This window comes from Phytophthora parasitica (genome assembly GCF_000247585.1).
Source record: "Phytophthora parasitica INRA-310 unplaced genomic scaffold supercont2.114, whole genome shotgun sequence".
Taxonomy (NCBI): Eukaryota; Oomycota; class Peronosporomycetes; order Peronosporales; family Peronosporaceae; genus Phytophthora; species Phytophthora nicotianae.
The window spans coordinates 32,277-44,291 of record NW_008649100.1 but is presented as its reverse complement, the minus strand read 5'-3'; the positions used below and the strand labels follow the sequence as shown (position 1 = coordinate 44,291).

Sequence of the window (12,015 nt, the reverse complement as noted above, 5' to 3'; positions counted from 1 at the left end):
AAAGCTCAGCAGCCTTTACCTCCGGCCACACGCATACACGACGTTGGCTCGTATACCGAAAGCGTATGCACCGTCGCCACAAACATGAGGCTTAAACCTAGTAAGACTAACAAGCCCACAGCTCGAGCTGTTGATGTACCGCTACGAGTTTTCAGCGCGCGTGACTCGTTGGCACTCTTGGGAAGTGATAGCAACCAGAGCAGCGATAACAACTGCATCCCGTACGCGATGAGGAACGTAGCCATGATTTCCTCCCGCACCTCGGCCGTGTCGGTCATAATGTCCTGGTTTGTTACGTCAAACTGAGCATCTATGTACTTGGATATAGCGAGACCCAGTGGACCAGCCAGGAATGACACACTCGTCACCAATCCGCTCACGGTAGCACGCCTACTTGGGTCCACCGTTTCGGTCAGCACGAAGGTCGAAATGGTGTAGTCAAGAACTGACGGGATCGCCTCCATCACTGGCAAACCGATCCAGAACCACTGACTGCGCACGATGTCCCAAATCGTGAACATTGTAGCGCCCAAATCCAGTGCTAGCACCACCACAGTGCCCACGACAATGACAGCACGGTAATCCACGCTCCAATCCTTCTTGCCGACCCAGTTGAGAGCCCATAATACAACAATAATGGCCACGAAGGACACGACAGTATCGTTCAGAGGCTGCACTCCAGCATAGTAGAACGCGACCGGATTCACTGCCGTAGCACTCACTCCGGCAAAAACACCTCCGGCAAATCGACACAAGAGCACGCGGTTGAGTCCACAGTTTTGCATGAACCCCCAAATTTCGCTTAGTGACTGACGCAGCGAGTGACGAACACGTGGGGATTCACTCACCGTGAAACTGAGCGAAAGCACAAGCAGCAGTGAGGTTATCCCCGTTAACAGCATCACCTGAGTGTATTCCAGCGTAAAATCGAAATCTCCGCCATAGTCCCATCCGCTCATGCCAACACCCATGAACAGGAAGCTTCCTAGCATGGCAAAGACCCGGTACTTGGTGATTACAGGCTGAAGCACCACGTCTTCGTCTCGCTGAGAGCTAAACACATCGAAGTGGTGCGTCGCGACATCACGGATCAATTCGTCAGCTGCGACGTCTGCCAAGACATACCCCACCGAAGCTATCGACATGAGCATAACGTAGAAGGCGCCGTGTGACGGAGCGTCAAGGTTAATGCTATTCATCTGTTGCGTTGACAACTCGCTGAGTGGTGTACCGACCAGCTCGCGGTCTTGGAAATAAGGCGTTGGTTGATCCTGGAAGAAGATAGCGATCAACGCGACAGCCGTCACCGTCCAGCCTAGAATCATCGTAGAACGGAGACGACAGCCGCTTGGTAGGGGGAAACAGTGAGTGAATAGCGTGAACACTGGCTTAAGAGCATACGGAAGTCCCAGTAGTGTGCGAGCTGAAAGCGTCTGAGTGCCTTCCATGTTGATATTGCACGTGAGAAACGGGTAGACGCAGAGCGGTAGGACGGTGCTGACGATGCCGACGACGATACTATGAAGCACAAGGCCGCTCCATCTTCGGTCCCAAATGTCTACGAAGGGTTGTTCGCTTTGACCTGTGGCCTTTTGAAGGTCGCGGGGTGTAAGTTGTTGTGAATGGAGTGGAGATCCTAACACCGTGAATGCGCTCTCGGGCGTGATTTTGGTCTCTTTCGCGTGTTCTGGACCATGGTAGAATTCCGCTGCGTGTTCGTGCTGGGAGAGGCTCCAGCGCGAGAGCCTTTCCATGAGGTCTTTCGCAGACGGATCGACGAACGGGCCCATGGATCGATGGAGCTGTATTCTCTACTGGAGAACGAAGGTGCTACGAGTGGTGCTAGCGTTGGCTGTCGATAAATTGTCGAATGAGAAGGGGGGTTGCTTACTGCGATTGTGGCGTGTTTCGGTCCATTTGATGGCAGCCGTAAAAATTCATCAGATGGGGAATGCAGATTCTACCACCAGACAGCTCTTACTTTGGCCAAGTAATAATACAGCTTGCACGTATGTAGCGCGCAGTTTACTAAGGCGAAAGCTTACGGGGTGGATTAGTTTTCCGTAATATACAACGTGCATTTGTGAACTTGGACAAGACGGAGAAGACACCAATGGCTAAGTCCCAAAACACCATTGCGTAGCATTAAGAGACCGGAGATCGCACTCGCTAAAAAAAGTTCCTTCATTGACCGAAGCGATACTATGCTTCTACTATAATAGAATGGACCTATGCTCATATTAGTCACGTTGAGAGCTAAAAAAAACCGCGTGAACACGTACAAATACACGTACCCTAAAATGTCATTGCTCACGTGGGTTTAATTGATTACTTACACTCCAGCGTAATCATCGCCCGTCTCACCGATGGACACACCAATCCTAGCACCCAGAGCCACCAGAGAAGCTCAGACACGCCGTTGGCTCATACACGGAGAGCACGTGAACCGCCACCACAAAAGGCAATGTGGCACCCAGAAGCATCAAGAGACCCACGCCATGGATCGTCGAAGTGCCGCTACGAAGCTTCAGCTGCTGCGCTTCGCTCGCATGCTTCGGCAAAGCGAACAGCCACAACAGCGACGCCAATTGCATCGTGTACGCAATAAAAAACGTCGCCATTATTTGGTCTCGGACTTGCGTCGTGTCCGTCATGATATCCTGGTTCGTTACGTCGAACGACGCGTCCATGTACTTGGACAGCGCAAGACCCAGCGGACCACCCAAGAACGACACACTAGTCACCAACCCGCTCATGGCTGAGCGAGCGCTTGGATCCGTCACCTCAGTCAACACGACTGTCGAGATCGTATAGTCTAGCGCCGACGGGATTGCCTCCATCACGGGTAAACCGATCCAGAGCCACTGACTGCGCACGACGTCCCAGATCGTGAACATCGTGGCGGCCACATCCAGGGCGAGTGTAGTGACTGTGCCGACGACGATTACGGTACGGTAGTTCACGTTCCAGCCCTTCTCGTCAACCCAATTCAAGACCCACAGCACCACACTAAGGGCCACAAAAGACACCACAGTGTCGTTCAAAGGCTGCACACCGGCATAGTAGAAAGCGATCGGATTCACTGCAGTAGCACTCACACCAGCGAACATACCGCCCAAGAACCGGTACAGCAGTATGTGGCTTAAGCCGTTGTTGGAGACTAGCGACCAAATCTCGCAAAGTGCCTCACGAAATGAGCGCCGGTCTCGCGGAGTCTCGCTCACTGGAAAGCCTAGTAATGACAACGGAATCAATGCGATCAGGCCCACGATCAGCATCACTTGCCTGTATTCCAGCGTAAAGTCAAACTCTCCACCATAATCCGTTCCGCTCATACCAAAACCAATGAACAGGAAGCTTCCTAGCATGGCAAAGACCCGGTACTTGGTGATTACAGGCTGAAGCACCACGTCTTCGTCTCGCTGAGAGCTAAACACATCGAAGTGGTGCGTCGCGACATCACGGATCAATTCGTCAGCTGCGACGTCTGCCAAGACATACCCCACCGAAGCTATCGACATGAGCATAACGTAGAAGGCGCCGTGTGACGGAGCGTCAAGGTTAATGCTATTCATCTGTTGCGTTGACAACTCGCTGAGTGGTGTACCGACCAGCTCGCGGTCTTGGAAATAAGGCGTTGGTTGATCCTGAAAGAAGATAGCGATCAACGCGACAGCCGTCACCGTCCAGCCTAGAATCATCGTAGAACGGAGACGACAGCCGCTTGGTAGGGGGAAACAGTGAGTGAATAGCGTGAACACTGGCTTAAGAGCATACGGAAGTCCCAGTAGTGTGCGAGCTGAAAGCGTCTGAGTGCCTTCCATGTTGAGATTGCACGTGAGAAACGGGTAGACGCAGAGCGGTAGGACGGTGCTGACGATGCCGACGACGATACTATGAAGCACAAGGCCGCACCAACGTCGATCCCAAACGTTCACAACCGGTTGTTCATATGGAGCGTCATTCCTCCCGATTTCCAAATGGCCCAGTTGTGACGGCTGCCCATTTTCACGTGGAGATGCACTTACCCAAAAGAACGATCCTTCCGACGTTAATTTGCTTGGAATTCGTTCGTGACGCTCACTGCCGCTCTCTGCGTCCCGTTCATGCAGCGATAAACTCGACCGGGAGAGTCTCAGCACGATGTCCTTGGTCGACGGGTCGCCTAGTCGACTCATTCTCGTTCGTCAACTTAATGAATGCATGATCTCCATTAGCGAGAAGTTCCGATGTTCTTGTACAACCAGCACAGCGCAACGCACTAAGCAGCCTAGAAATCCACCCAAAGAGGACTGGTGGCGTGCCGTATTCAATCGAATCGTAATCGAACAGATGAAAGAATTCATGAGCTCGATGTTCACTGCGATCCACATTTGACTCTGGAAATTTAAATCCTGAGAAGGGGAGAGCTAACTAAGCATAACCAACTGCTGATTCAGCGTGCAAGCTACCCGATCACATGTCGTCATCCTGCAGGGACGACACGAACCTGGCATCAACATTAGGGTCTTTGCCATCATCCACAGCCTGTCCAACCATGTATCAGCAGCCCTAAAAGAGCGGTTGCAACCGCCTTGTGCTTGTTGTTATTGCTGGTTGTGTAGCCTCTGAAGCGCGTTCCAGATTGGCATATTCCCCGATCAAAAATCGAGCATTCTCTTGCGCTTCGTCTAGTATGTCAGCGTCCATAAACTCGGTGTAGTGGTGCATGTGCGCCTTGCGGCTGTAAAGTTTGTGGAAACGCGTATTCAAACGCTCAAATGTTTCTCGGATGCAGCAGTTGTTGGATAAACAGAGTAACGACGACTTCTGCCCCACAGGAGGCACCGAACATATCCCCACCTTGAAGCCTTCCTGGTTCCAATGGATCATACGCACCTCGGACTGCATACGCTGGATATTCGAGTTGATGTCCGATACTTCCACGTTTCCTCGCATCAACAAACCGCACGCCAAGTACACGCTCGCGCGTGGGTTTGCCCGGATTAATTGATGGTCCCTGTCGTTAACATACAGCAACACTTAGTCTCTCTCCTACGTAGCACCGGTCGAGTCTGAACTTACTTTTGAAAAGCTTCGGTGAACATTTGATTTAGTCGACGAGGCTGCTGTCTGGGATCAGAGGTGGCGAACACGGGGCTCATACTCGACAGAAGGAAGTGGAGCTTAGGGAACGGCACTAAGTTGGTCGTGATCTCGTTCAGATCCACATTTAATGAGCCTTGGAACCGCATTGAGCTCGTCAGATTGGTCAGCAAATGTGCCACAATATTATTCATTTCTCCAAACGCGCTTGCTTTCTTCTGCGCGCTAGGACGTGCAGTCGTGTTCTTCCTCTTGATCGGCTGTGTAGCTGTCGTCTGCAGCACTTTACCGCTTTTGTAGAAATACTCTAGCTCTCTCAAATCCACGCTATCAGTCAGACGGGAGCCACCCATCACGCGTGTGAACTGCTTTTCGTTCGCCGATAAAGTCCCAGCCGCTGCCGTTCCACGGTCGATCTTCGCGCACAGACCCATGAGCGCTTCGTTCTCGATAGGTAGCACACAATCAGCGTGTTCTGTTAGTTCTCTCAGCGCAAGCATGCTATTATATGGGGACGTGACGACGTCGTCATCTTCAGACGGGAACACGACGGTCGCGAACCGGTAGACGTCCGGGTACTGGTCTTCCAGCAATCCCAAGATGTACGTGCCAAGTCCGGAACCTGTGCCTCCACCCATAGAGTGCATGACAAAGAACGACTGAAGAGAGTCGCAGAGCTCTACGGCCCGATGCAGTTTGTCCTCTAGTTGTTCCCTGTACTTGGGGCCATACAGACAATGGCCGTGCGCCCAATTGTTACCCGAGCCAGACACGTCCGTGAGCAACTGCTGTTGGTCAAAAAGCTCACCCAGAGGCCCGGTCATAGTCTCGGCCACGGGGCCCTGCTCCATGTCCACGAGGATGGCACGGGCCTTAAGCGACTTAATAGGCGACTGGCCGCCGTCAAATGGCAGATCCACGGGCGGCGAGAACCGGCAGTCCACGTTGCGGAAGAAGCTGCTCATGCTCTCATCGAACTCGGCCCGCTTGCAGTTCTGAGCGTGCTCCTCGAGGGCTAGTTGCCAGAACTGTCGGCCGATCTGGTTGCCGCATTGGCCCACCTGCAGCGTAATGAGCTCGCGGGGCATTTTGGCTTCGATTCGCGGATTTAGGATTTGAATGGTTTTCGGGTACTGTTATTGGACAAAACCGGGTACCAGGAAATACCACCAAGACGCACAGACAATCCTTTTTGTAGTGATACCAAAAGGAAACCACTTTTTATTACTATCCGAAGGAATCACAATCTAGAGCTGTGCCATTACAAGGGTACTATCGGTTTTATGGCTACACTGCTGTCTGCCGCAAGCAACTTTCAGATCACATCAGGACAAGCAGCATATACACAACCTAGTGCCACGTTGGCCGCCAAAGTTGCTAATGCGTTCCTACAAACCTTTTCAATACAAATATCACGTGCGTCTAAAGAAGACTCGTGCATCACGATTCATGATGCGTTAAATGCTATCATCATGACTCCAAAGTCCACTTGCAATTCAATTATTATTGTCGTGAATCTAGCGTTCAATTTGAACCGTTTGGACGATTCAATGCGGTAACCAATTCAAAGAGAGCTATCAGAAAAAGAAAATGACCCTATTCTGCAACTGCCACGCCATTTCTCAAAACCGAGGATTCTTTTTGTATAAACTTACGCTAAGATTACGTGAATAAAGGCGTTGTCTAATTTAACAGCGGCATGAGGCTGCTACTCTTCGGCAGGTAGACCCACCGAAGAAGCAACCCTCACGTTTTCACTTTAAGAAACCTAGCTCAGCCTACATGGGACTGTAGTTAGCGTCCAATAATGTTTTAGAACTGCCTGAGCCTGAAAATACAAAAGTTATGAGTAGCTTGGGTTTATGACGGCTCACCTCGTTGAGAACAAAACAATGTATGCGAATCACCATTCGCACACATTAAGATAATTAAACAAATTGCTTTTACACCATTTTCACAGTCCTCCCAGCCTAAAGTGAAGCATCCTAGTTAGGAGATTTACCAAACGAACATTAACAATAGTTAATGAGCTCTTGATAATAATAACAGATGATTATTTATCACCAAGCACAATCTGGAGGTTGTTTTGACTTGGGCTTAACCGGAGATCTCTCCAACATCCTTAACCAGAGGGAATCACTCCAAAGAGGATCATCTCTACTTCCTGGAGTACTCGATTCAGGTTGGCATCGTGCGGTGTGCCACACTTGCTAACTCTGGCACTTTGTTTTGGAACGTCTGAGTTGACTTTCCCCGTAATATTGATAAAGTACATGTAGACTTTGATCCTTTGCCACTACCATCACCACCATCCATGTTTTACTCCATGTTTGCTAACGACCGATGCCCTCTTATTCGTGACGAGGCTTGGATTCCGAGTCGGCCGCCACCACGATCAATCGGGCGACCAACCAACCGATGCACCGGTAGACCGACACGTCAATCCTTGTTTCGCGTGCATCCACTTCAACCACGATGCAGCACGAGGCCCCGCTATGGCACGTTTGGCGGACACCGCCGGCATCGCATGGGCTGTACTGCAACGTACCTGCGCTTGAACTACAAGGGCGTGGGAACGATCAAATCGAAGTCAAGCTCTTTCTGCGCAGGTGGTGTCTTGCTCTTTTCCTCGACTTCAAGTTGCTCCTCAAGCTCAGGGGTATTGGAGGTGCCCCACCAAACTCTTGCACCAGAATCCAGACACGTAATACGGGCAAGTGGTTGTTGCAGCTGTTGACGCAAGGGAGACGAGCGTCGGTGTGAGCTAGTAGCCTCGTCTCTTTAAGATCGACCGGAGTCACGCTCTGATCCATAGGTGCCAAGTTCGCTGTGTTTGTCAGCCTGCCTGCCAGCCAGCCAACAAGCGAGCGAGCGCGCAGTTACTGCGGCAGTACGTGTATCGAATCCTGGCGTCACGCAGGCCAGGTGCGTCGGGCAGGACAGGTGCTTCGAGGGCGGAGACAAGTTCAACTTCATGATGTCGTGCGCTGCTACTGCAGGGATCTCGCTTCGAGTCGAGGGTCCCGCGGCCTGAATCATGTTAAACGAATGCACGTGGAGAACAGGTGCAGGTGTACAGTCCTTGTAGCGTACGTGAACATGTAGAGGGCTGATTTTGCTGCGCGAGAGGCTTCCGGTGCGAAGTTGAAGGGACGGGCTGGTTGCAAATCCTGCTCGCCCGAACTTCAAATTGACAGGACCAGGGCGTTAGTCGTCGGAGCGCTATTACGGCAAGCCCACCAGCCGATGGAGTAACACACCCGTGCCGGCGTCACGCTGGCAGCGCGATCCGTGTATCTCAGGACAGGCTGGTGTCGAGTTGGAGGCAGAACTCGCTCCTGCTGATGGCTATTTCGGCGAAGCTCAAGACTGCATGTCGGTACGGTAGCTGCAGTACAAGTAGTATGGTCTCTTTGTCACCCTTCAGTTCATTCTGCTCTACAGTGTTTACCGTACGGCGCGATACCCGATGCGCTATCCAATTTGGGTTCCAAGTTGGTAAAAGAGCTTCTCGCGTCGCCGCATTGCACGCGTCTGCCATCACAGGAATAGTCTTCCTCAAGAAGTCCCTTTGTAGGGGGTTAACCCAATTTCAAGAGTTATCCTGCCAGGTTGCAGTGCGACTCGCACTGCGAGCTGCCTCCTCCTCCTGAGGCTCAGGAGGCCCTCCTGTACGCCTGGTCACATGAGAGACAAGTCGAATAAGCGCATCGCGTCTTGGATGTGCTGCACTCCAAATGTGCCTATCAGACTTGCCTGGACCCCTAAAAAGCCGCTCACAAAAAATTTCAATCGCCTTCTTGCTGCGTTTTGGTTCAGTCCGATTTTGGTCGAGAACAAGCACGGCAAAGCTGATGCAGCGCGCATTTGCCAGACCCAACAAGCTCTAAGCGATATGCCGCCGACCCCAAGCAGAGACTACTGGTACAGTAGAGTTGACATGAGGTCTGATACTGTTGTGCAGCAAATTAGTCCGACGTAGCGGCGCTGCTAAGGATGTGATGCGATGCACATGTACCGCCGACCTTCAGAAGTCGCCACTAAGCGACTGATAAGTCGCTTGATCGTCGCGATTTGTGCGAGTGTGATGCATATGGGGATGCCCATCGCTGCGTTAAATGGGCCACGTTATCCTAAATACACGGCGACTGTGGAGGTGGCGGCCAAGTTTTGTCGAAGCCGTAGAGGTGCCGTGTAGCGTGTTGTGTATGCTATCCTATACCTAGCATTGCTAGGTATGGCATCGAGGGTGATGAGGGATACTAGTATGCAACGGGCGGCATTGAGCCGTCAGGCTATATAGTCGAGTGGTGCGAGAACTGAAGCGACCAAAGTGTTCTACGCGCTGCAACTGAAGACGAATAGCCGGCGTGGCGTGGCCATACGGGTGGCGATGAGCGCGGATCTTGGTGACTTATGAGATGCTATGGGCGATCTAGCTGGCGATAAGAACCTCGCACTCCCCGGAGAGGGACGAAAAAGAATTTCCTAGCATCGTCACCGGCTGCTATATATCGTTTAAAGGAATATAGCAGTCGATGACAGTGCCATTAAAAAGTAAAGCACAAACGCAGGCGATATCTCTCTAGCCTTTAACTCTGTAACTTACAATAATCGGGTATCCGTTAAGTTTTTATTGTTTCGGAATGAGCACTGAACTACTAGTAGTATATTTTTCTGAAGATTTTCAAGTTTATTCAGATTTGAAGAATCTTAGAAATCCTTGTAGAATTGATCTCAAAATAACATTTCCTCGTAGCATTCCCCCGGCTATAAACATGGCGCAAGCTTTTGCCTTAAATGGGCGGCTCTCTTTCCTGTTGCGCTCCGTTCTAGAAGGGAGTGTTGAGGTCACAAAAGAAACGAAGAGTTGATCAAATGTAAGGGGAAATGCCAATGCGGGGCCGGTTTGCCAATTAGGGGCCGGTTCATTTGGCTAATGAAAGACGCAAAATTTAACCAATGATATCATCTCGTTTTAATACCAATCTTGTATTGGTAAATAAACACTAAATTCGAAACCTTTTTTGAGAGAGAAATTTGGCCTTCTATTTGTGGTTTTATTTACCCTATAGAAGCCTGTTTTGACATGCATTTAGACGGTCCTTTATGGACTTCGTCTTTCGTTTTGAGTTGTCACTTGCAGGGAGGTTGGTGCCTGGTGTATTGAGAAGCTTGGCTGTCCGTTCCAAGTAACTCCGCATTGGGCTAGTCGATGAAGCGGGGTCAGAGCTGAAGTTGAGAATGCCTAGTTATCCTGTAAATTGTCCAAGTTTGATAGTCCGTAAAAAGTCCTTGCTTTTGCCAGATTTTATCGGGGCTTTGAGTCATGGCAGCCTTGCTCCAGGTAGGTGTAGATTCTCGTTATTTTAGTTTTTCCAAAACTCGTGTCCAGTTGTAGTTGTGATTCTGTTTGAAATACTTGGATCTCTGACGACGAAGCGTCCTACTGAGGCTTTTGTTTGCCGTGGCTTCTGGTACTTCCCATGGGTAAAGTGCTACGGATGCATTGGCATAAAATGCTACACCTTCGATGTTCATCCATTTCTCCACTTTCACAAAATCATTAGTCTCCTGGTATGCGTCGTTCAATTCCACCATTTTCCATGTTACCCCATCCGAATTTCTTCGTACAGTGAAAACTGGTTGCGGTTCCTCTCTCAATTCAATTGTTGCTGTGACGTCGTTCCAGTTGCCGCTTGTGACTGCCCAAGTTATTTGGCTTCCTAACGTTGGAAACTTCCTTGGTATTATACTGGTATGCGTGTTATTCCAAGTTTCCCACGGAAGACTGAGTATTAAGCGCCTACTCCATCGTGTGATTTGGCGTATATGGGTTTTCAGTGTCTTGCCCTTTGCTAGCGGTGGTTTAATTGTCACTGCATATTCCCCTGCTGATGTCAGTCTTTCTTCGGGTGTAACCAGTAGTTTCCTAACTGTTGCCGATTTGAGTGCTGGGAAATCTTGCTGCTTTAGTGGAAGGCCTCGATCATCAAGAATCGCACTATTCTGATGCCAAGTTGCATTCAGAATAAATTCACCACTTATCGAGTCATACCCCCCCTCCAGTATTTACCCGCGCCGCTGTAAACCGTACCCGTTCATCATCCACCACGTAACATGAACTATTTGCTGGTCCTTCTCCAATCAAGGTTTGCGTTTCTTGGAGTTGTTCGTTAGTTGGTAGCAGTTTTCTTGAGTGAGCAGCCCATAGATCTGCTGTTCCCAATGCTGCTGCTGATATTTGCGGCTGTTGGTGCAGTTCTTTCTTCAGTTCTTTTATTGTTGTCTTTGATGTAGGTTTAAACTTGCATCCGGAATAAATACACTTTTGTCCTGGATGAACTATTGCATGCCAGGCTTCTGAGTAGACGTCCTGGACTCCTTGCAGCCACCGATCCGCTAAGTTACTTCGCGTTGCTTGAAGAGCACGATCAATATCCTGTAGACCCAAACCCCCGTGCTCTTTTGGTGTAAACAGTAAAGCAGGGTTCAGCTTGTGTCGAGTCGGTTCTGTCGATGTTTTGCTATTCCAAACGAACTGCTTTTGTAGATTTGTGAGTTTTTGAGTGTAGCTTTTGACGGTACATACTGTTTAAGAATTCCGGGTAGTTCCACAACATTGAACAATAGAACTCGTTCCACCATAGAGTTACCCACTCTCGTTGCCACTCTCAAGCGTCTCTGCAATTTTTCTATCCGAATTTCCCAATTCGTTGCATTGGATAGCTTATTATCCACCCAATAGCCTAGTTGGCGTGTTGTTGCTGTCGGATTTAACACTGGATAACCATTCCACTGCCTAGGCGTTCCGTTTGTGTTCAAGCCAATTTGTGGGGCTGCACTCGTAGTCCCGATAGTTCTCCAAATTTGTCAAGTATGCCTTATCGAGTTCTCTCACGGAATTTAAGAAAATCGTACTATCATCCA

General features: G+C 50.1%; 4 protein-coding genes across 4 annotated transcripts; all 4 read right to left on the bottom strand.

The window, feature by feature from the left end:
* Positions 1-5: 5 nt before the first annotated feature.
* PPTG_19365 (hypothetical protein) lies at positions 6-1,790 on the bottom strand (the record flags this gene model as incomplete). Its single annotated transcript, XM_008917765.1, has 1 exon — positions 6-1,790. The coding sequence occupies one exon, from the start codon at positions 1,788-1,790 to the stop codon at positions 6-8; it is 1,785 nt and encodes a 594-aa protein (XP_008916013.1).
* Positions 1,791-2,381: 591 nt separating this feature from the next.
* PPTG_19364 (hypothetical protein) lies at positions 2,382-4,178 on the bottom strand (the record flags this gene model as incomplete). Its single annotated transcript, XM_008917764.1, has 1 exon — positions 2,382-4,178. The coding sequence occupies one exon, from the start codon at positions 4,176-4,178 to the stop codon at positions 2,382-2,384; it is 1,797 nt and encodes a 598-aa protein (XP_008916012.1).
* Positions 4,179-4,551: 373 nt separating this feature from the next.
* PPTG_19363 (hypothetical protein) lies at positions 4,552-6,173 on the bottom strand (the record flags this gene model as incomplete). The annotated part of the gene is made up of 2 exons (XM_008917763.1): positions 4,552-4,999; positions 5,065-6,173. The coding sequence occupies 2 exons, from the start codon at positions 6,171-6,173 to the stop codon at positions 4,552-4,554; spliced, it is 1,557 nt and encodes a 518-aa protein (XP_008916011.1).
* A 1,471-nt stretch (positions 6,174-7,644) lies between these two features.
* PPTG_24564 (hypothetical protein) lies at positions 7,645-9,192 on the bottom strand (the record flags this gene model as incomplete). The annotated part of the gene is made up of 4 exons (XM_008917797.1): positions 7,645-7,815; positions 7,969-8,268; positions 8,346-8,473; positions 9,111-9,192. The coding sequence occupies 4 exons, from the start codon at positions 9,190-9,192 to the stop codon at positions 7,645-7,647; spliced, it is 681 nt and encodes a 226-aa protein (XP_008916045.1).
* Positions 9,193-12,015: the final 2,823 nt, after the last annotated feature.